Genomic DNA, 26,301 nt, shown 5'->3' on the forward strand with positions numbered 1-26,301 from the left:
ATATCCTAAATTTAATTGAATGTAGATTGATATTGGAACGTAATTTTATATGTCGAGAATTTAAATAAAATTAGTCCATTTCGTCGGACGTCAAAGAGGCTTGCATCATTACAGTCGTTCCCTCCGTACCTCCGCATGCGATATTCCCCATGGTTGGTAGCCATATCTACACGGTTATGAGTGACACCTCCTTTAGCAAGGCTAAGAGTTTATGAGAAACAACAATCTCATAAAACATGCATAATTAGCGCTTCGCCACATGTTGTCTTAAGTAATTAACAATGTATTAATTCACTACACACCCCTACCTTAAGAGCCGTCATCATCTGGATAAATAATAATAATAATAATCTTTATTTGTGAAATAGTTCACCGGTCCAAATTACATGTATGCATTAATTATATGGTACAACATCTTTAAGATAACACATTGGCTGTCTAACTTTTATCACTTTTGCTAGATGCATAACTAATTATGCAGGATAATATTATTAGCATTGATTCTCTGGATAATGGTATACAACATGATCTGATTTACATTACAATAAACTAATGAAAGTAAAAATCCCTTTATCTTGGTATAATACTTGGGACAAAATAGCAAAGTGAAACTCATCTTCCATATCTGCACAAAGAGTCTTTCAACACAGGAGATAATTTTATAACTGCCTTTATCCTATATTTACATTTAAGGGATAGGTTAAATTTCTAACCATGTATAGCAAGTAAGACTGTGAAGCGTTCAAACAATCTATCGACAACTCAGATCGTTTTAAACTTGTTATACAATCGCAATCTCTCTATTGAATTTAACTCTCCATTTTGCTCTTGTTGAAAACCATATTTACTACCTTGCTTAAACACAATGAAAATGAGTTTCTCATCACCAACCCCATGATTGACCACAAACGTCTTCCATTTCGCATGAAAAACGTAGATTTCTTACCTTTACTCACCCAACAAACACAGTGTGCGCCCCATGTCAGTTGTAGTTGATCTGTGTGTGTGTTGTGGACTTTTAACGTAACTTTAACAATCGTCAAGTCATATTGCTAGATGTATGCAGTGAGACAGTTCATAGGGATTTCTAGCACTGGGGCATCATGCCGCGGACATGATGCATCATGTACCATCCAGTCACATTATCCTGACACCAGGTCTATCAGTCCTAACACTAACCGCTTAATGCTGAGCGCCAAGCGAGGCAGCTGTTAATACTATTTTTATAGGTCTTTGGTATGACTCGGCATGACTCGGCCGAGGAATCAACCGGGTATCGAACCCACCATTTTCCGCATCCGAGGCGGACGTTCTAACCACTAGGCCTAGGGAGCGATCATTATTTGTAGTTTATAGCGTTGTTTTGGGAATCTATCACCAATCATCTGTAATAATTTAAAACAGTGCTTAAGAATTCCTCAATAACTTAATAATTGTACGAGAATTCGGAATGATTCATTATAAACAATAACATTTGGTGTCTTTTTTATATCAATGATATATTTACAAAATGATGTATGTACAGTTTCAGTGTCATTTACTTTGTAGGAAACGAAAACGTCCGACCCATAATTCAAAATTAGTGACAATATGTGGAACATAATTGTTGTTGACAGGTTACGACACCTATCTGATCTAGTCTTCAAACTCTAAAGTACTTTCGCCGCTTGTGCTGTTATCGTTTTCGACACATATACCACAGTTATGTCGAAAAGAATATACAGCCAATATATATATATATAATAAGATACTGTCTCTATCACTCAGTCACCAAAATACCTTTCATATCTTCACAAATATCCTCCTTTTTTAAAAACTAACAACTTAGTTTTTTTCCTTGTTTATCTGTAGTTTCCAGATGTTACAGTACTCTTTTAGTTTACTTAGAATCCGTTGAAGTTGACTAGCAGTTTTTTTTCAAAGCAACCTAAGTTATCTGCGCTGAATAGAGCAAAATACTTTATAAATGATTGTGTTAAGCCATTATTCTGCTCCGAAATGTGTCATTACATAATTTAGAAATAATGACAATAAAGGTGATGATAAAACAACCTTGCCGTACCTCATCTTGGCAGTTTAATATTTCTGTCTAGCCATTCAATATTTTTGTACAAGCTTAGACATTTGCATATATAACGTTTAGGTTCGTTAGTGTTTCACTCATAATATTTTTATTTACTAATTTAGGATAAAGTAAGCCCTTGTTAATACAACCTAAGGCTTTTGCATAATCATCAAATAGAAATACAAACATTAAACCTACCTCTTTATTTATTCAGATATTTACATATCAACGTGCTTAGAGTACACGTATTATATACAGTGGAATATCCACTTCTAAAACCATCTTATTTCTATCCCAAAATATCATTAACCTCGATCCAGCTGGCTAGTCTCACATATAAAATTGAGGTACAGATTTTGCTGAAGACCAGTAAAAGGCTAAACCCTCTATAAATTTCGGACATATTTATATTTGCCTTTTGTGAATGGGTAAAATAATCGTTGTGGTACAATATATCGGGACATTTCCAAGATCAAATAATTTATTGAAGATATACACTAAGAGACGTACAGTAATGTTTTCATTTTCCTTTTAAAAGCAATTGTAAGTTTATCAATTCCACATGATTTCCCCTAGTTTATAAGTTGTATAGCATTTTCCACTTCTACTTCAGTTATATTACCGTCCAGATTTTCATGGCAAATATTTATGCATATTAATCAATACGTAATGGTACCATCCGGTTATGTTAAGTTCTCCTGTCTTTGTATTTGCATATTGTAATGTTTCCACAAGCATTTGGAATACTTGTATGAAAGTGCATTTTAAAGACCTACCTTTTCGTTTTCTCTGTATTAGCTGCGACTGTGCCTAGTTGTATTTTTGTACATAATTCTATACATTTCTACAGTGCTTTTAAGCCAAGCTATATCATATCAATATTTCACAAGTTTTTATGTGCATCAAGTGCGCGATATTTTGCTGCTTTACTGTTTGCATCATACCAAGGCTGCTTGTTGGTATCATTTTAATATTCTTTCACTGTCTGTGCTGATTTACAAATACTCTCCATTACAAAATGAAAAGCAGCATTGAGTTGATTTTGTTCTATCAGTGTGAATATAGTATTATATTTTTCTGATAGTGCAGGAATTACATTTTGGACAAAGATAATTCTTTGCGTTTCATTTCTCCGTTATATTTATCTTGGATAAATACCTTAATTAATTTCAGTGTGATGGTAATAGGATCAGCTATAACCATGTGAACTATTATTGATTGATGAAAGGATTCGATATTATTAACAATTCTTAAAGTAGTTCCACATGAATATAATGGTCAATCTGATAATAAGTTGTCTATGGTTGTGACAGACGTATCCTATAAATATGTAAAGTTTCCAATACCATTATCATGGGGCCCCGAGTGGGGGCCGAGTGGTCTAAAGCACTCTCCGTTGCGGATCACTGCCATTTGACCTCTGACTGCGCCTCTTCGAGTCTCGGATTCAGCCAACGTGGGTAGATGAGAAAGCTTGCAAGTAGCTTCCCGTGGGTCGGTGATTCTTTCCGAGGTTTTCCCGGGTTCTTCCTACACTATTAATACTGGCCGCCATGTATAGCCTATCGTGTGCTGAAAAATGGCGTTAAACCCCACAACAACAACAGAAACAGCAACAACCAATACCTTTATCATCTCCACACCTACCACTTGCAATCCTCATTACAGATATAACTGACGACATTTAGATAAATTCTCACCATAGTGAATTATCTTTTTTCTGTCCTTATTTGTTTTTCCTCTTAAACCTGTATCCTGAAGATGGACAATATTTGTATCAATCATCTTATTAGTATGATATAATCTGGTTTTGTGTAGGTATAGACATTGAGATCTTCACCAGTAATAAACAAGTTGTTTGGATACAGAACTTTATAACGTACTGATTCGCCTTCTCTGAGGGTAAAAATGTCTTCTTCTGCATGTATTGACGATTATCAGGTAACATATTTACTACACCAGGTTTTCATGAGCGGTTGGTATAGAAGATGAAAATTGTATCCAGGTAGTACTTATTATTAACTCTCGAGTTGATAAATATTAACATTATATATTAAATGTTCATTCACATATACGGCAATACCTTAAGGTCATTTATTTATACTGCAATAACGTTTTTCATTAACCTCTTTATTTCTGACACTTATTTAACTTGCAAAACACCTTATGTCATTTTTATCATTGGCCACGTCTCGACCAGTGTCAAACTATCAAAATGATCCATACAAATAACGAAAGTAATGCAATCATGTTACGTGTCTAGGCTCTCATAAACAGCAACAAGAAAAAAATTGAAGACAACAAGTTTTGTGAAATTTAACAAATAATTTATTTCCCTTGAAAAACAAGGTAAAAAAGAGGACAAAAACTTATGGTTCTAAGAATCAAAATCGAAATATAATCCAAGAATAATCCTAGAACTAAGAATTAGAAGTCCTAACAATAAAATGTTCTAATAAAGTTCCTGTCCCGATGAAAATCCAAAATGGAAGGCAATGGCCTACTCTGTAATCAGTATAGTACTGAAGTGTCCACAGTTCTTTGTTGAACCACAGAAAATAACATTCCAGTTTTTAATTTGAGAATTTGAATAAATTTCTTTGTCCAAGAATTCTGTATGAGCACTTAAGTATTCCCAGGAAAAAGAATTAATAATTCCATAAAATATAGTTTTAACTCAAACTGGTCAGCAAGAACAAATTATGTCCAAGTGTTAAAAAGCCCTACTGAAATTAATTCTAGAACAATCATTATTAAATCTTGCTACTGCGAAAAAAGAAAAGCCTGGATAAGGGTGAACACTCCGGTAAAATCAGACTTAAGAAATAATTGCTACATGTTTAATGTCACGTCCTCCCACTACAATCTCAATTTCATTCCATAAATCCCCCACTAAGAATGAATAAAATTGTTATTTACTTCCAATCATGAAATAACGTCATGAACTAGGTCAGCTTTTAGATACAAAGTTATAATATTAGGTTTTCAAAAAACTGAACTAAATTTCTGGACAATATCAAATGCAGTAAAAATTCCATTTCAATAGCATGTAATGGAACAAAAAAAAAACAAAGTTTGGAACTTACAAACAATCAATTCAATCAAACTAAATATAAATTAAATCAAATATTCATTTCAATCCAAATTCGACAGTTCATTTGATAGTTTTCAAGTTAAATCTGAAATATTCCAGATTCAAAAGATAGTTTCACTAGTCCTTTCCACATTATATATATATATATATATATATATATATATATATATATATATATATATATATATATATATATATATATATATATATATATATAGGGGCCCCGAGTGGCCGAGTGGTCTAAAGCGCTCTTCGTTACGGATCACTGCCATCTCACCTCTGTCTGCGGCGGTTCGAGTCTAAGATTCAGCCAATGTGGGCATGTGAGAAAGCTTGCCAGTAGCTTCTCGTGGGTCGGTGGTTCTTTCCGGGGTTTTCCGGGTTCTTCCTCCACCATTAATACTGGTCGCCATGTATAGCCTATCGTGCTGAAAAATGGCGTTAAACCCCACAACAACAACAACAATATATATATATATATATATATATATATATATATATATATATATATATATATATATATATATATATATATATATATAATGCAAAACTTGCTATGGTCAGACCCTTGTTAATTATTTATACTTACAATATCCTGCAGTACATCATTAATCACATACCTAGTTATATTAATAAGCCGTCTGTCATATTTCAAATATGGCTACTTTAACTACCCCGACTGCCTGGATGAAGACGGGAGAGATAACTGTTCGTGCTTGACATACCCTTTCTGGGACCTTCAGATTCCCCATTATGTAGTTCAGGTAGCTCTGAAACATTTGGATTTTGTCAGTGCCAGCTGCTACTCTTTTATTTTCACTTTCTTCCACATAGGTCTTGTTTTGGGCTGTCATGTTAATTTCTCTCTACATTTAAAACAAGTATTTTCATGTAGTTAGAGCGCGAAAACTTAACAATTTTTGGCCATGGTCTCCGTTTCAAAAGTAGCATGTACGCTATTTAGATTTCAATTTTTTAATCGTCTTTTCCCAATAGTTGCTTTATATATTCTCTTAAAGTGCTTTCCATGTCTTTCCACTTTTCACTTTTGATTTGCGTGATTGTATTGCTTGATTCTCAAGTTTTTAATCGTTCTTCAAAACGTTTTATTGAAAGAACTACCATTGATTCATTGAGATCATTCAGTTTTACTTGTAACTTGCTGTTGTGCGCCTTCAAAACTTTATTTGACGTATTTAGCTTTTTCGTTATATCTTCAAAGCTGTCGATTGTATCGTTTAGGGATACCACTCATGATCTGTATGAGATTATCTGATTTGTGATGGCATCCGGGGAGGAAAGCTATTCTGGTTTCTCTTGCTGCGAAAATTGTGACTGTGTAAAGTGAGGCGTTGATACCCTTGATACCCTTGCTGAAAAGAGGTATGCATCGATACCGACTGAACCGTGCGTTTATATTTGAACCAGTCCGTATGTTTAAAGTCTCTCCGTGTATCGGTGCCGGATCCTCTCAGACTCAAACATGCATGATTTATTGGTGGCCTCCCCAGTCTGCCGGCCTAAGCTCTGGGTTTGATCCGATTCCATGGATAACTTAAATACAAAAAGTAAAATACGGATCAATGAAGAAATATTACCAACCCTAAGCACAGATAGTGTTGAGCGTATCTTCACCGGTTGCAAAAAGTATCCGTTTCTGACCCTTCAAAGCTCGTTGTTCACTCCCAAGCTTAATTTATGTCATACGCTATACAACTGAATGTACTGGCGTGACATATGTACATGCATGCCTTCAGCGTGTATAATGTGCTTAATGTATAAGATTAAACAAACCTTAAAAAGATCAGAATAGAAGTATTTAATAAGACGCTTGTTAATACATACTTCAAACCATATCTACAAGTTTTCTCAAACTTAATTCATTCCAAAAGAAAGTGAATTTGCTAAATAATAAGCATCAAAATCATCAGTGCGTATCCTAACCAGCTCACGTAGCGGATACTACTACAACTGCTAATAATAATATGTTATGTATATTAATATAATGATGTGCTCTGATAGAACACTCTGTAACTATTATATTAGCCGAAATATCTTATTCTGCCAACAATGACTAGGAAAAGAATATCCCGGCTTATAGTTATCCCGAATATGCTAAACATGAAAAGAAGGTTCACGCTTTAAATATATATGACTGACCTAATTCTCACGCCCATTGCCACTATATATTTGCAAGTTTTCTTTTCTCCAAACGAAACAAGCATAATAAAGCCTGTTAGAAAACTAATACTAGTCTGTGTACTTTTAGCTTGACGAGGAGGGCACAATGAACAAGGAACTCGTGGTGCCCAAGTCAGCGACAACACCCGAAGACAGGGTAAAACGGCGGAGCTTATATAAAACATTGTGTAGATTTCGAAGTGCGACCGACATGAGCTTTGCCTCCTGCTGGAAATATGGTTAGTTGCTATTTCTTAAGCCATCTACATAACATCTACATAAATTAAAACTACTGTTGACAATTCGTCTTGAGTCAACGATGTTTACTTACTGATAGACCACACAATTAGTACGAAGAAATAGGATATGTTTAACTTGAGTAAAATATTTTCAACGAATGTTCCCACTTATATGTCAGACATGTGTATGTGAGACACACATGTTAAACATATTTGAAAACATGTGAAGTGTGCATAACGATCACATTGTTCACTTTAAAGGGGTTTTGTATAGCAGAATACGGATATATGTTTATCGCATGGCATGATGTCATGGAAATAAAATTAAAAATTCTACCAAATCCAGTTAGACTGGTTAAAGTCACATCATGTTCCTTTCCAGATTGCTTTGGTTATGTTTGTAAACAATGGCCAAAATGTACTTAATGCTATTTATTTATTGAGATTTGCTACTATTTCTATCACTGCTTGGACGTCACATTTTACAGGATTCACGAAATCTATGAACTGCAAGATTGGTGAAACAATACGCATGAATGTCTTTGATCTACACTGAGAGTATTGAATATGAAAATATTTTCTGTTTTGGTTTGCCATTGAAAAAGGCACATTACTCAACTTGACTTGGCACTAAATAACCTACTGATGCTGCTTGTGCCGTTAAGCACCACAACCAAACATTTCTTTTTATCAAACAGGTACTGTTGACATTTTGCTGCATATCGGCAGGTATATTATCTTTGTGACAGGTTATGCACCTGTGTATATACATGTTAGAGTTTTCAAATGGATTATAAAATACAGCCTTATTTTTAATACTAGCTGAATGTGTTACCTTGTACCCAAGTATTAATCGTCTCGAAGGGAACTAGTTATTTGGCTTATTGCAATTTCAGCTGATACATCTGTTTCGAACTTCAAACGTATCTAAATGTTTGACATATCTACAAAATGTTATCCAAGCTTCTATTCAGACAGAGTTAGCGGCTTAGACTTTATGTAGAAGGATCTGCACGGTCTGGAGGAAACCACCAATGTTGAAGGGTCGACCAAGTCCCATACAATGTGGTAGAAGTTAGCATAATTTGTATCATCTTTGTGTTATAATATTTTCTAGTAAACTGTCTGGTCCCAGGAAACATTTTTGGAATGATAAATTATCGTATCAGTCTGGATGTGTACACAAATTATGAAATTATAACAGGAAAAGGAATATTCAGTGACACTGGGGTCTCTATTTTACTCTGAGAACAATGCAAACATTATCCGGTCAAAACTAAATAATTAGTCATATATCTGTCAAATATCACATTTATTTCTACGTTTACATGGGCGATATAAGTCAAGTTTTATACAGTAGCCAATTTAGTCATATAAAGATCTCCAGGATTGGAGTTCATAAAACTCTGCGATTAATCTTGAGATTGGTTTCCACTCTGCTAGTCAAAATACTATTAAATAGTAAATACCATTCTGATTGGGTCGAACTGTAGCTAATAGGTGAATGATTTTCAGGCCTGATCTCCATCATAAATTATGGATTTGGCTTCGATAGCATTAAATATTGTTCAGTTCATCAATGACATATACGCTCTAACGCAATGAGTGGGAATATTTAATTATTTATGCATACATTCATTATAGCAGTCATAAGTGTAGAGTGACGTGATTATATCCGCATGAGGAAACTTTGATCTCAATATTAAAACAAAATGTTTAAAGGGGAATATTTTCGAAATGAGTGGTTTTCATTCACAGCAATGCAAAAAAAACCAATATGCATTACATGTTTGCTTTTTGCACTTTTAGATAAACTGGTGTTTAGTTATACATATCGTGTTGCCGTATTTTTAGCACAACCTACTTACCAACGGCCCTCAACCAAATACACAAGTACATAAACGAACAGTGGCAATGTGTAATGGTTGGATCAGAGGATTGCTACATGGATACAGATAAATGCTGAAAAGTACATCGAGCTAATATGGAGAAAGAATAAACAAAACGAATATTGCAAATGAGCATGATACAATTGATTTAAAAGAAACAAACGGAGGAGAGAAAAGGGTGTGGGTAGAGAGTAAAGGGATTACTCTGCACGTCTAAACTGGCTCAAACAGATTAAGTTGTCACTCTTCTTTTATGACAGACTTTGAACCTTGAATTCCTCAGCTGTGTACATATATCACATATATCAATAATAGCTACATTCACGTGAAAGTTATGTATAGAAAGTTTAGCCTCCATAAATGAAAACAGCGTGACATCATGATACAAAAATTGTTAAATCATATATACATGCATATATATACCTACCGCATATATTTCATTTTGTGGTGCCACCAAACACGATATATTTTAACATTTGGTTCGCCACTCGTTCAAATATCACATACACACACACACGGAATATATATATATATATATATATATATATATATATATATATATATATATATATATATATATATATATATATATATATATATATATATATATATATTCCGTGAATGTGCTTTTCTTTTTTCTTTAACATATGAGAAAAATATGCAGTGGCACAATATACGTTCACTGCTTTTATATTTAGAAGCTGACTACTTATTAAAAACAAACTTATATAATTTAGTTTAATATTCAGACGATTATTGTTTTGGTAAGCCTTTTCTTATGTCTTTTGTATAGATGAAAGAGATCTTACACCATTTTAGTGTTTAATATACTTCTCATGTCTTGTCATTTCTTTTTCAGGAAGGTAAACAAGCTAATCCTGGCGGAGCTATTTGAAGCAAAAGTGGGCGTGTAGTATTACATTAATGTTTGTTTTTTGTTTTGAAGCGAATAATTATTTTTTATAAAAGCTTTCAAGCAATTCAGTGGTTATGTTTATGTTACATATTTACGTTCTTTTTTGTTTTTGTCACTGTAAAAGTTTCAAATTTGGAAAAGGTCCTATTTAATGTTACCAAGAGTCTCAGAGGTTGAAATAATACATTACTCGGGCTGTTTTGCATGTGTTTATTTTCAATCGTAAACCTTTTCCTTTTGTTTAAAAGCAAATGAACCCTATTTATGATAGTATTACCATGAATAACCTGATATATCTATTCCCAATAAGGAATCTCATAAAAACAAAACGGAAAGTGGATTCATTCGTTACCTTTCTATTATATGAATTTAATTTCCATTCACTGTGTTGATTTCGGACATTTATATCGTGTTCGATATTGACATGACCAGGTAACTAAGGTTGACATGACCAGGTAACTAAGGTCAGTTCTTAATATATGATAAATACAGTAATTGGTTTCGGATATGTTAATCTCTTTTCTTTTCCCCAAGCAGTTTAATAAATTGGATACCTTCAACATTTACCGTTCTCTTCATGTCACGTTGAGATACATTTCTTCGTGCAAAAGATGGCGTTTTATTCTCATCACCAAATACAAGGAGCAAATAATATTGCATAGAACTTCAAATCAGCTACATAATTGTGTGTAGTAGGACAATGGGTCCAAAGTACACCCTTTCTGCTACTTACAAGTTTCAATAGATCTGAAAATCATGCAGTTTTCTATACCACTAGCCGATTAGGGGCAACAGGCAGAGGTTCTGTAGTGAGGTACAAATGTTAGATACATTCCCATCAATATTTTGAATGATGCTTGAAAAGTCTCATATTATTCAAATCCAACCTCTCTGTGGATAAGATTCCAAATAGCAGAAATAAAATGCAACAATTATAATTCGTTTTCAGCCATTTAGAAGCAATGGTTATGAAAATAGTTTCAATGGAATACTTGATTGATCTATGCTGTATACAGATGGCATTTAAAAATGAATCTGCCTAATCACTAATGATCTTTCTGTCAGAAGTTACATACATACATATATATATATATATATATATATATATATATATATATATATATATATATATATATATATATATATATATATATATATATATATTATCGTTAGTGGATGGAACATTCTCCTGCTCACAACCATAGACACTTTTATGTAGAAGCAATTACTGACCTGAAGCTCTCAGTTTGTAGCCGCGTATTATAAAAGCAATGACGTGACTTTCATTAATTAATATACAGTACCAATTATTTGCTGCACGATGAGGTTGAATGTATAGTGTGAGAATAAATACAAACAATCAAAAAATTCAAATATGATCGTGCTAAATTATACATTGATTTGGGCAATAAAAGACCTGGTATAAAACATAGCATGATGAATATTAAACATTTGATAGATCCAAAACAATGCATTCCTATAATTCGATTAGGACAAAGTGTTCGACAGTTTTTTTTCCGAGAACATAAACAAATTATGTTCAAGTATGTGTATTCTAAAGAAAATTGTTAATATTTGTAGAAAATTGAAAGCTTTTATTATAATATTATGTGGATGATAATTGAATATTCAATACAAATTATCTTTGTACATGTACACAAGGTTCTTTCTAATGAAGGTCTGTATATGATTATTTTTTGAAAACATCTTATTTTTGTTTTATTAGTTTTGAATCAAACCGAAAATGGTTATGCAAGTGAATTTAAGTAGATCAGTCCTTAAATCGTTCAAAGTCATGTTAAAAAATTAGAATAAAATTAACCTGTGTGTAAGAGAATATCTACTTTGTCGTTTGATAAATATTACTGGGTATAATCTACACAACTAAGTTCTTCTTCTTCTCGGTATTATTCGTATTATTATTAGTGTTATTATTATTATTATTATTATTGTTTCACTGTTTCTAGCGAAATAAACAAAAACTCTTTAACGACCGTGTGTTGGTTTCCATTGTTGAATTAGTGCTATGAATATCTTATCTTCCCGCCATTATTACAAGTAGCAACTCTGGTTCAGAACATATCATATGTCAATTGTTTGTAATTCATGTATGTTTCATTAATAACTTTGTAACAACAATAATTGCAGTTGCATCAGTTGACAAATGAAGGGAGTATTTGCATTGGTCACAACAAACTCATGTGATCAGATCCAATTGCGTTTATTTCTGTATAACCAATACGGAGAACTAACTTCTATAAATAGAGTCACGTGCTATGTAGCTAGTGAACCAATGAACTGGAAGGCACACACACTACATCTCTTTAAAACGAAACGAAAACATTGGTTTTACATTTTATTTAGAAACGAGGGTAAACTGATTCGACAGAATCAAATAATACATTTTTGTTGTTTTTTCTGAATTTAAATCATTTTGTGCTTGACTTGATTTCGAAAATATAGTCTGGAAAACTCAAAATCTGCCAAGGTCCTTAGGGATACAATACATTCACTGCAGCTTGTTGCAAATAACTTTAAACAATAGGTGAATGAATATAGGAAACGGATGGAAGCGGGTTTCAAAGACTAACTTTATATCAATTGGATTCACACTCATATAATGAAAGACGCCAGCATTGATAGTTGCAATGTGGGGATGGAATGAAGATCCGCTTCACCCCCCCCCCCCATCGTAACTGTCAGTGGCTTTGTTTTTCGATGTTTGACAATTGGACCCCCATCAGTTTTACAATGTACCGATATTTTTATTTTCATTTCTAAGTAGCCTCTGTAGGTAGCTTAAGCTGTTAGTCAACACCAAAGTAGATTTTAAGAGTCGAACAGGAATAAAATCTGGAGCTTTCTAGTGCAAATTACTTTGTCATGCCTCGCACCTATATAACATCCTGTAATATGGCGATGAATTTTTACTCGATCATCACGCAAAGGTTGTTTACAAATTTGACATGATTCTGTCGTATTTAAATCCGTTTCTTTTTTGCTCGTCAACCGCTTCATTCTGATGACATTTGAAATACGATCCGCTTCTCCAGGCAACCGTTTTGATAGTCTCTTTGCAGGATCCGTTCCTCGATAAACTTTACTAGGAACTATAAGCTAGAATCAGCTGCACAAACATTTTTATAAGCGACGCCACAAAGAACGTGATTTTGTGCTTTCCTTTAACTTGATTTATCAAGAGTATTTTCTGCGCCAAGTACAGGTTGACAAATACACTCGAAATCAAACTAAATTAAAAACGGAACTTTCATTTTATGTCTGTAGGTTTTGAAGTTTAAGATTTTATCTTTTTCGCTGGGCGTTGTTATTACTTGAACGTCAACGAAATATTGGAGATGATTTATTAAAGTTTAATTCTGTTTCAAATCCGTGCAAGCAACTGTAACAAAAGCATTTTCTTTAGTTGTGCTTCTTTTACTGTTTTCCAACTAACCGGTTGAAGGTTATAATCCGAACGTAATGATTTTCATAAAACAGCAGATTAACAGTTGGGTTGATGTTTTTGAAATATACAAAGAATACATGCTTTTTCGATTATCAACTAATTCTACAACCCCATTGGAAACATCTGTCGTCGATGTTCTTAACGTTGATATAGCATTTTTGTTTATTTTAGTTGGAAGATCAACGTATGGGTTACCTCTTATCCGATTTTATTTCATTGTATGAAATATTATTTCGAAAATAGCCTCAAACTTCTGACCAAAGCAAGATGCAGTATATTCTTCAGTCTTTATCCAAATGTCTTGATAAATTTCATCTGATAATATTTTAAGATCTGTTCCGACTAGCACACGTTTAGGTTTCGTTGCAATATATGAATCAACAAGTTCTTCGTCAGAATCTGTTTCAGTTATATTTAACTTTGATAACATAACATGAGCTTGTAACAGGATCTTACATGCCTTATGTTCGTTAAGTTCGCGTTTTACAGTTGGATCAGATGAAATAGATTTGTAAAAGAAATGTTTCTTAGAACAGTTTGATTGTCACATTTAAAGCTGTTGTCGAATCCGACGAATGCCGAAGAAACTTTTATTGGGGAACATGTTCAAAGTTAAGCTACCTTTCTCAATATATCGCAATTTCCACATAATATTTTATAGGTTTATTGTTTCTCTAATTAAGTATAAGATAAACAATCAACTTAATGCTAAATAATTCTCAATTAGAGATTAGAATTTACTATACAAAACACGTCATGGAAAAATACGATCTTTTAATCTTAGGGAAAGGGCTAATGAGCAAAAGATATTCTACGAATATCAAACATATAACGTTTTGTCAGGAAATATTTTGGCCGTTGTTATTAACAATACAACCAGAGCATCGTTTGGTGTAAAGACACAGACATGGTATAAGACAAAAGTTAAACAGAATGCTAATAACAAATACCTTGAAATGCTTAGATAAAATTTCATCTACACGCTGTGTTCCAGATGGAAATGCGAGTGTTTCACGTTAACAGAGACGTTACTGATGATAATATTACAATTTTAAGTTAGTAAAACAAATTTTAACCGCATCAGTGATTTGATCTATATGAATCGAACGATCAAGGTATTATCAGAAACATTAAAACGAAGGATGTTACTGGAAATTTACAAAACAACGGGATACTTAAAAATATTGGTTAGAAGAAATTAAACTGATTTTGTTCATTATCTTTCAAGTTGGTTTCTGTTTGAAGTTGTCCGTGGCTGAAGTCCACTTCGTCTAATTGTGGATCACACCAACAACATAGAACTGACAACAGGCTAGCAATTCTTAATTTAACAACAAAAAATTAAAATAATAGAAGAAGCTTAACAAAAAAGGTGTTAATGTTAGAACTGCTATGCCTAGAGTTTCAACAACGTTAGAAACTGAGAAGAAATATAATTTGTTTCAATGACAACTGCCTGAATACGTTTTAAGATTAAATTTAGTGCAGTTCAATTTGTATTTCATGCACAAAGAAATACCGCTACATCACAATCAACGTTTGACGAAATAATTTTCAGATACGTAAACTAAATTAATTTCTTATTTTTTGAACAGGTGAACAAAATAAGACTTAAGAAACCTAAAAACTCTGCACATGCCTGGATTTACTAAGCTCATTATTTCACATGGCCTTTGAATTCATCACCCTGGTTCAATAGCAAATGATACAAAATTTGAATCAGTAGTAGGATATTGTAGAGTCATGTAAAATAATAAAATTGCTTCAGCTGAAATGAAGGATGAGAGATATTACAATTTGTTTCTTGACATAGTTGGGATCCCAGTCATAAAACAGTTGCTCACACACCTCAGATGTTTGTCATGCTAGTTTCATAATTTTAGTTCAGCAAACTCCGCCGCCTCCACCTTCCCCCGTGTTTTGCCATCTCAGGTAAAATCACTGCTCTGCCACTCTCTTTAAATGCTGTCAACAGCTGTTACCTTTGATCTTTTCACACCAGAGACTCTTCCCTCTGTTGGAAGTAATTAAGAAATTAAATATGGTTACCAAGCCTAAATTTAGACCTTTATGTAAACAGGCTTTTTGTTATGTTTTCCTTCATTCTTGAAACACTCAAATTTGTTGCAAAAACTATGAAAAAAGAATATTATTAAAAAATGGTATACCTATTAAAATAGCATGTAGACAGTATTGGACTCGCATTTCTGTGCAATAAGAAAAATGATAACAGAATAAGGACAAAAGCTGTATGTATGTATGCATGTATATATGTATGTATATATGTATGTATGTATGTATGTATGTATGTATGTATGTATGTACTTACGTATGTACGTGCGTAGGTACGTACGTACGTGTGTGTGTATGTATGTATGTATGTATGTATGTACGTATGTATGTATGGCACATCTGCAGAACCATGTCCACCACATAGAATCAAGTTAATTTGGTAGCAATAATTTTAAGGTACAACTTAATAAAGAGCAAGTATTCAAACTTGCACATAAGAGGAAGACATGTAGACCTATCAGGTAAAGATGAAACATAAGCAACATAATTACCTAATGATTCAGTTATTCATATCTTTTTATTAAAAAAATATTTACTATATTTACACATTTGCGCCCACCTATTTTATTCGACCTGAACAATAGATAATGCCATAGTTTTCACTTGAACTGTTTACCGATGTGTGTAGCAAGAGTGTATTGATTGCCCATAGTTTCTTGTCTCACAAAAACGGTTGCAATGACATACAACCTTAAGGCATCATTGCGAAACAGGGCAAAAGGACTAGATTGTTGTTGGAAAACTTTATTGCAAACATATAAATTATATAATATGTATACTACTTAAATTACTACTACTACTTCTACTAACAATAATAATAATAATAATAATAATAATAATAATAATAATAATAATCTCAGTTTAATCTCTCTTTGTCAGATAGACAGTTGAAAACCAGCAAATCAAAACATTTATTTAAGACTACATTATTAGAAAAGGATTTCTTTTAAAACTTTAAAAAAAATTGTTTTGACTAATCTTGTTAAAACAGCTTCTTCTAAAAGGTGAGTGTGTGTGTGATATGGATTTTTAACGTTGCTTTAACAATGTTTCAGTCATAACGCTACGATGTCTGCAGTGTGGCGGTTAATAGTGATGTCTAGCACTGGGGCATCATGCTGCAGACATGTAGCATCATATCCCACCCAGTCAGAGTATCCTAATACCAGGCTGACCAGTCCAAACACGAACCTTTTAACGCTGAGTGCCTAGTGAGGCAACTGTTAGTAACATTTTTATGTCTTTGGTATGAATCGACCGGGGTTCAAACCCGCGACATCCCTCATCCGATGCGGGCGTTCAAACTACTAGGCCACCAGAGCGTTCCTTCTAAAGAAAATATTGTTTGAAAGGTAAACAAATGTGTAAATAGAATGGAACAAAATTCTCTCAAAAGCATAATACCTTTTATACAGTCAATTTTGGTTAGTAATTCAAGATAAAATCGTTTTTCTTTTTAAACTGCGGAATGTTAAAACCAGCTCTGATATTCTACAATAATAACAGGATTTTCAATTTAACTGCTATGTTGGACATATTGGAAAACACTGGCATCATTATCATTTGGGACCAACAAGATGTCAAGAGAAGTCTTCTGATGGAATTTCATGTTGATATGAGTTTCTATGTAAAAGACGGTGGTCAATCCGGATATTATAATGGCAGCATTTCCAGCTTGGAAACATATGAAATCATAGGACGTATTGTGGTGAAAATACAATAGAGGTAACACGATTTTCAAGATAGCTAATGTGCTGACCATATAGGAAGTCAGATTTGCACCATTTACATTTTACAACCAACTCGACTTCATAGTCATTCTGTGAAAACCTTATGCTGATGTGACCATTCAATCAGGAAAACTAAGAGTAGTGTCTTGATTGCCACTGTAGTCAACTAAAATCAACTCAACATCATACGAATTCTTTTTTCAAAACTCCCATGGCAATTGAATCCTTTCAAAAGGAGAAGCCATAACAAGATTTTTACGATACTGCTGTGGCAGCCATATTGGACATCAGTACAGTGCCATTTGTTAGGATCAGCTGGACATCATAAAAACACTTTTAGTAGAATCAACATGCTGAAGGGATCAACCATACAGGAGAAGTAGCAATAACAAGATTTCAAAAATGTCTTTCTGGATGCCATATTGGATGTCCACAAAGCGCCATTATTTTTTGGGACAAATAGACCATGGGGTGATTGTGTGTGTGTGTGTAAAATTACAATGCAGCAGTCTCGGTGGTTGAAGAGAAGTAGTAAGAACAAGCTAGAGTTAACATATGGACAGACAATGTAAAACATCATATATAAGCACACCTGGTATGTGTCAAGTAGCGCTAAAATTGATGATATGTCCTAAAATCGTTACTTCCATGTAACAAATTACTAGAGAATGACAGGTATGAAAATTTAGCCATGTCTCTGGTAGGGTCATATTTTTTCGTTCACATTTCCCCTCACATCGCCTCTCACTCCTCTAATTTCGTCAATCATAACATTATTCTTGTCATTTATTTTTTTTAATTTTTATTGCTGAAGGAGTGGGAGTGCCAACCCAGTAATATCAAAGTTTTATCTTAAAACCCAGCCGGGCAGGTACTTGTGCATATTATGAAACCTGGTCAGTACCTGATCATTTCAAAAAATTAAAATATAAATGTTCTTGGGTGCTGCATATTGCTACTACATACAAATAAATTACTTCACTGAAAATGTTTTTAATAGGAGTCTGGTGTTAGAATGACAACTCTGTGTACATTCTTTAAATTGTATCATTATATAACTAAAACATTTGTTCCATTCCATGGATTTACATTTCCTAATATATGTCGTATGATTTAGAAAATACACATTAATTATGTACTACAAAATTGCCTGGACAGTTATTCGAACAAAAGTGTGTAATATGATATCATCAGACCTAACAGACGAAGAGAGCTTAGAAATGTTTAAAACTTGCTGCTGCAATTTTTAATCATTTCCCAGTGATGAAGTCTATAATAATAATAATAATAATAATAATAATAGGTATAATAGGAATAATAACTAGTGGTGTGATGCCTACTTTGGCCTCTTATTGCGTTTCTACTGTCGCAATACAGCAAATTTATATTTATAATGCTATGGAATCATTTTTATTTTTATCTAATGGGCATTATTGATTTTAAGCCAAATTTGCAGCCCAATTGTAGTCAATATATTTTACATACGTAATTGATATCGCTAATCATATATGCCGTTTAGAATTGTGTTTAAAAATGCAAAATGAATACGAATTAATCCTCATTTAAAAGAAAGTAATTCACTAATTTATGTTAACCTATTTGATTTTAATTATATTTTTGGAAATTACTTTATAAAAAGGTTGCATGTAGCAGTAGTGTCTTCTTTTCCGTCATTTAAACAAAGATGTCTTTGGGAAAAAATGATTGTCTATTGTCTCCCACTTATGTTTGGGCTTCAATTTGCCCTACAGTCTCACTTCTCTGAGGATTTTTATTTTCTGTTTAATTTCAGAAAGGAGAGGGATCAAGAGCTAGGTCTGGTCGAGCAATGTTTAAACACTTTTTTCAATCAGGACACAGTCTAGATTGATATTATTTTTGTTGTTGTCAAGACTGTATTTTGACACTTGCTGTAGACTGGGCCCGGAGTGGCCGAGTGGTCTAAAGCCTCGAGTTCGGCCAATGTGGGTATGTGAGAAACCTTGCCTGTAGATTCTCGGGTTCTTCCTCCTGCATTTTTACTGGCCGCCATGTATAGCCTCGCTTGTGCTAAAAAATAGCGTTAAACCTTACACCAACAACAACAACAACTTACTGTAGTTCGCTTCTCTACAAACAATGGATCTCACAATGATAACCATTACTGTCCACAGCAATGTACATTTTTCAGTTTTGAATGCCACAATTCTTAGGAATCTCTCACTGCTTTGATCATGCAAAGGAGGCTTACCATGGCATTGAGGATGATATACTTGATGTACTAATGACATCTTTCTTGTTTCCAGATATGATTTCAAAATAAAGTCAATCACTGGTCGCAGCTAACATGAGTAACTGTTCCAACCAGCAAATATTAAATGTTATGTACATGTATTCAGGAATTATCATAAATATAATTAAGCATTTTCTCATACAAATTTCATGATTTTTATATGTATCAGAAATGCACTGATATGATTTTTCATGTTTTATTATTGTGGTAACAAAGTCAATGGACAAGTACTAAGGACACATGAAAAAGGAAAAAGACAATATGGAATTGTTTACCTGTTGCTCATTTGACACCCCTGCATACAATCATGTAAGTGGATAAAAAGATTATAGTAACTATAGAATGTCAAGTTTGTATCGATATACATGGTGATATTAGAGTTATAAACAGCTGTTTATAAAATTGTGAATTTAAATATCAATACCTTATGTTAAAATATAATATTACTACAATGAGTTTGATTTACAGTCTAATATGCATGTCTAGTCTAGGTAGTAATCTTGTTCAACTGAGTTTGGAGATATACATATTCGTAATATGATTGTGAGTCCGCCAACGTTTTATCTGCTATCTAGTAATAAACAGAACAACTAGTTCATTTCATCAGCTTTATAGACTCAGTTTATTCAAAACAAATATAGGCATGCATCAATAAATATTTTATACATGCAAAGTGAGAAATATGAAGACTACATGCGTATGCTAACTTATTTCTCAATTCAACATTATTCGTGATAACAAATAGCATGATAACAAATATCAGATGTACCACCAAGTCACTAGGCACACACCCCACCCGGCACCCCCCATACACCCCATATATATATATATATATATATATATATATATATATATATATATATATATATATATATATATATATATATATTACACTTGTTTCTCAGTTCAAGACTGTTCATGATAACAAATATCAGATGTACCACCAATTCACTAGGCATACACACACATATTTTAATACAAATACTGCTATCATACAGATACAGGTTAGCGAATTTTTAAATCTTACTCTACGAAGATTCAAACCCAGGTCCGCAGGTAAACGGCACCCATCGCCTTGCCTGCAAACACGAGCCCATATTCCCTCACGACTAAGCACACATCAAAAAAAAGTATGTTACTCAATTGGTGTTATATGTACTCGTGTGTAGCAGACACACTCACATGACGACCTAATTACAAGGTTGTCATGCGAGTGTGTCTGTTGCACACGAGGTCATATATCATGATGATTTCCAATCTATATTAGTCTGGCCCCAGCATTAGGAATATATTCTGGGCTGTTATCAGCTTATCTATGCCAGACTGATCCCAGCATGAAGAATTTATCTGATTTTAAATTGCATTTGCATGCATCCTAATCAACTCAGCTGACCCCAGCTCGGCAATATAGTAATATTCTCACATTTATGTGTATGATTGTATTTTCCACTTTAAAAGCCAGTGCAGGATTGCTTGCGCTTTCTTCACACCTGACCTTTATCATGACTTCTGAATGTATTGACAATTTAATGGAAGCATAGTGCACACAAAATGTTAAACACTTGTTGAAATTTTATATTCCCAATAATCAAATATTTTTGGCAACATATTTACATATTACGTTGAGGAGTGATTTAAGTCCCACAAACATGTTTAACACCGATCAACATAGCTACATGAACAGCATCTATAGTCCAATTCATACTTGAAAAAGCTGTTGTTGTAATTGATTTGTGTTTCAAAACCTTACATTCTCATTATTTTGTCTGAAGCTTAAATCAGTTCTTGCTCAAAGTTGAATCGAGAACTATGTTGCTATTATGTGTCTGTCTTGATTAATCTTATCAATAAAAGTGGACTTCATATTGTGATCTCTTGATACAATATCATTGCACAAGCTATATTGAGCACAGACACTATGTATTGCAATTAATATAACTGTTTTAACTGCTGGCACTAGTTTTTGAAAGCTGAAATATTTTTAAATGTCACAGAAAGTTAAAGTGAATATTTTTGTGTAAATCTAACATTTTATGCTCTATGTTGTGATATGAAAATTTTCAGTGATTGTTTTATAGGTTTGAAAATTACAGCATTATTTACAGTATGCCTTTTTGATATGGACTACCCTTTCTAGCAAAGAAATGTGAGAAAAAGAATCCGTCATTGTGCAATAGTGCAGGATTGAAAATTCCATCTTTGGATTACAAATCTTCATTACACTCTCAGCACACCATTCCGTATGACTTAACAGTCTACGCTTCGAATAGAATTTTCCTATCCTACACAAATTTATATGATAGGATATATCATTACTATATTTTAACATGGAGATCAGCAATGTTGAGTTGTGGAAGGTAGTCACAGTTAATAAACAGTAGAGTAATATTACTATGTGTGTGATTCGGATTTTTAATGTAGATTTAACAATATTTTAGTCATATCGCTATGGTGTCTGTATGGCAGTTTATAGTGATGTCTAGCACTGGGGCATCATGCCTCAGACATGTATCATGATGCCACACCCAGACATATTGTCCTGACACCAGACCGACCAGCCATAACGCTAAATTGATAATTTTCTTTCTTTATTTTATATTTGTGTTGGTCTCCAATTATTCCATTCTGTTGTTACTTCGCAAACTGCAAAATCATAACAGATATTGCAAATACTGAAAACAATAGTTACGTGTATTTACATCCCTGTGGCGGCTCCACCATGCCATTTTTGTTTCGACAAGTGTGGTTACGAGATCGTCCAACTCTAAAATTTTCTAACAGTTTTGGATCTCTGTGCGATTTTATGTACCCTCTGTGTCGCTGTCTGTGGTGGCATTGATTCTGAGGTGGATACTGATGTTCTCGTGAATGACAAAAGTTTTGCGGCCAATGGGTTTGCAGCGAACTTGGGTGGGGATCTAGAGGTGTCCTTCAGCAGACTGGTAGTGGTGGTTCTTCAATGATTTGACAGCGATGGGACTGAAAATAGTTTTTGGTGGTTGACTGGGTGCCATGAGTTTTATATTCCATTTTTTAAATATACTAGTATCTCTATTTGAGTGAATGCATATATATCCTGACGATGATGCAACATCCGTATATGTACAAATTCTATTCTTTATTTACCCTTGGTGAATAATCGTCACTTATAGTTTTGTCAATCCGTACCTTGTTAACCCTATATGATATATAACCGTTGTCAATTTGTGAGTTTAACTTCTAAACACTGGTCAACCATGGTGATAGATCCATAAGTCAATCCTATTTTGTTATAATTTATATTTATTGATGATGTTGATTACCTGTTCAAGTTACGTGCTATGTATGATTCGTCCTTATGTATGAGTTGATTAACTCAGTGCTAATAATTTTGATTAAACAAGTGTTGGATATTATGTTCAAAAGAATGGTGCCAGAATAATGATTTTTCAATCACATTATAAATAAACTTATTGTTTACGCAACTGATTTTTACAGTCGCTGATATGATTTCACCACAACCTGGATAATCCTGTTACAATTGTGCGTAGTTGTGTCAGTGTAGTTATGTTATGCATACAGGACACACGGTACTAATTGTATGGGAAAATGGGAACTAGCCTGGAAATGACTGAACATAAAATAGAGTATGTACGAGTTAGGCTGGCGAGGATTGGTTTATAATGTTCGTTATCGTTTAGGAAAAATAATCTTTTTAGAGATTATCCTACTTATACGTGACGAAAACAAAATAGAGACGTTTCATTGGTGGAATTTCAGTCCTTGAACAGTAGTTTTGAATGCTCATTGCTAAAATTAGCACCTTACTCTTTGGTGCGGAATTGAAAGCACACGTTTCAAACAAATGCAGATGCAATTCCCAAAGTCGTCAAGGATATACAACATGCATACAGTTTTGTCATCTGATTCATCAATCAACATTTTCTAAGCGGATTATTGCCAGGGGACCATGACATTGTCATCCATCACAAAGAAGACTGCCATTTAATGCTTATCGATTGCAATTTGTAGCAGAAAATATTTATTCCAAACCTTTCATTTGTTTTTGTAAATTGTAATTGAGAATGTATCCGTTTCCAAAATATACATAAATTTGCGTATCCTGGTCATCGTGTGCGAAATAAAATGTCTGCGATGTGGAATAAAATTAGTTGAAGAATATAATGAAAACAAAGAATCGCAAAAAATTTGCACAAACATTCTTTTAACTTAAAAATTTGCAACAAATTTATAGCTTAAACACATCCTAATTAAGTTATGTAATTGAAATGTGTCCCTCACCTCCTATTTCCAGTCACTGATGAATTCATTAATTTCGCATGGTTCAAATTTTTAACCTGGTCGCAGAATGCGAAACTATTACGTCGCGAAAAGGAATAAAACATTAAATTGATGGAAAATAAACAACAAATTTGCAAATTATACTCAGGACATATTTCAGATAGTAAAATTTCCGAAAATTTAGCACTGGGAAATTTCCCGTATGTTCCGTAATTTAATTGTTTCCCTGAATAACTGATTTCTTAGGAAATATGACTAAGATGTTTCTGGAGAACTAGGAAATATTTTTTAGGGTTTTTGAGGTGTCTATCACCGATACTTTGTATACATGATGAGGAGTAATATTTAAATCTTGTAAAATGTTAACTTTATGTTAGTAAGCTGGTTATTACCATCATCGACTGCAATGATGCACAATCAATTTGTTAACAGTAATGGCTGTTATATTGACAGAGCATATTACTCCAATGCAGAGATTGTTTGTTTTGCTAGTGATTCTCGAAACAATGTGAGACCATGTCCAATCATTTCTCAGGAATTTACTGATACTGAGAGGGTGCGGATGGGAGGGGATGAATAGATGCGCTATGCTTTCCATGTTGCCATACGATTCAGGTCGATTCTCTATTATAATCACGAAAATGAGGACATAACCATATCAACATTACACGACACTGCATGCCGAAAGGGGGGAAACATGTATAAATCTAAGACATATCATGGAGACAATATTTACAAGGAACCAATTGTTTCTCCTTTTCCTTGAGAACTTTTGATTTATTTTCATTTATAGCGTTGAGAAACAAGTAACTCATATCAGACTCGACTTAAGGATATGACGACTCTTACAATTTTGCTTGATGGGACAAAATAATGTGTACAGCAAATGCAAAGCAAACACATCATTACCTAGAAAGAACAGAATATATATATATATATATATATATATATATATATATATATATATATATATATATATATATATATATATATATATATATATATCCATGGCAACACGAGAAGGTTTGTAGGATAACTTAGAGTTAGTTATTGTGCGGATGGAAACCTAGTATCGGGAATCTAAACAAGGACATCCTTTCTAAAATTAAGATAAACCCCATTTTAAAACATTTTTTTTTTCTTTTCGTGTATAACTTGTCTGTAATGTACAAAGTAATAATAGCGATGCGGTGGCGAGGCATATAATAAAACATTATAAAACTTCGTGGCATTATAATTATTGTGATTCAGTTTAAAGATCAGCTCCTTTTCTCCGTAATATTTATCAAACGACTAAATGTATATTATCATACACAAAGGTTAAATTCATTCTAAGTTTTAAACGTGACTTTGACAGATAGAAGCACTGATCTACTTAAATTCACTTGTATAACAATTTACGGTTTGAGTCAAAACTAATCAAAAATAAAATCTTTTCCAACAAATAATTATATACAGTCGTTCATTATGAAGAACCCTTGCGTATGTGTACAAAGATGATTTGTATTGAATATATAATTATCATCCACATATCATTATAATAAAGGCTTTCAATTGTTTTAAAATATTACCAATGTACTTTAAAATGCACATATTTAAACATAATTTGTTTCATTTCTTGGAAAAAGACCGTCGAACATTTCGTCCTAATCAAATTATAGGAATGCATGGTTTTGGATCTATCGAATGTTTTACATTCATCATACTATGAATGTTTTACGAGGTTTTATTGCCCAAATCAATCCAAATCAATCCATAATTTAGCACGATTGTATTTGAATGTTTGAAATTGTTGACATTTATTCTCACACTATACATGCAACCTCATCGTGCAGAAAATAATTGGTATAATAATTAATGAAAGTCACGTCATCACCTTTATAATACGGGTCTACAAACTTTGAACTTCAGGTCCTTAATTACTTCTACATAAAGGTGTCTACGATGTGTCCAGGTAAATGTTTTCATTCACTAACTATTATTATATGTATCTATAGTAATTAAAACTTCTGACAAAGATCATTAGTGATTAGGCAGATCCATTATTATACGCCAGCTTAGACCAATCAAGTACTTCATCAAAACTAGTTTTATA

The 26,301-nt window shown here is 33.3% G+C and overlaps 1 protein-coding gene across 1 annotated transcript in view; it reads left to right on the forward strand.

Annotated features, from left to right (window-relative positions):
- Window positions 1-12,332, forward strand: part of LOC149775437 (uncharacterized) — a 29,830-nt gene extending 17,498 nt beyond the window's left edge. The window contains exons 4-5 of the mRNA XM_089943570.1: window positions 7,429-7,579; window positions 10,328-12,332. Coding sequence (XP_089799696.1) covers window positions 7,429-7,579; window positions 10,328-10,335 — 159 coding nt within the window. The 3' untranslated portion in view covers window positions 10,336-12,332. The remainder of the gene's footprint in view (window positions 1-7,428; window positions 7,580-10,327) is intronic.
- Window positions 12,333-26,301: the final 13,969 nt, after the last annotated feature.

The sequence above is a fragment of the Sinohyriopsis cumingii genome, chromosome 19 (genome assembly GCF_028554795.1).
Source record: "Sinohyriopsis cumingii isolate HCF-2022 chromosome 19, ASM2855479v2, whole genome shotgun sequence".
NCBI lineage: Eukaryota > Metazoa > Mollusca > Bivalvia > Unionida > Unionidae > Sinohyriopsis > Sinohyriopsis cumingii.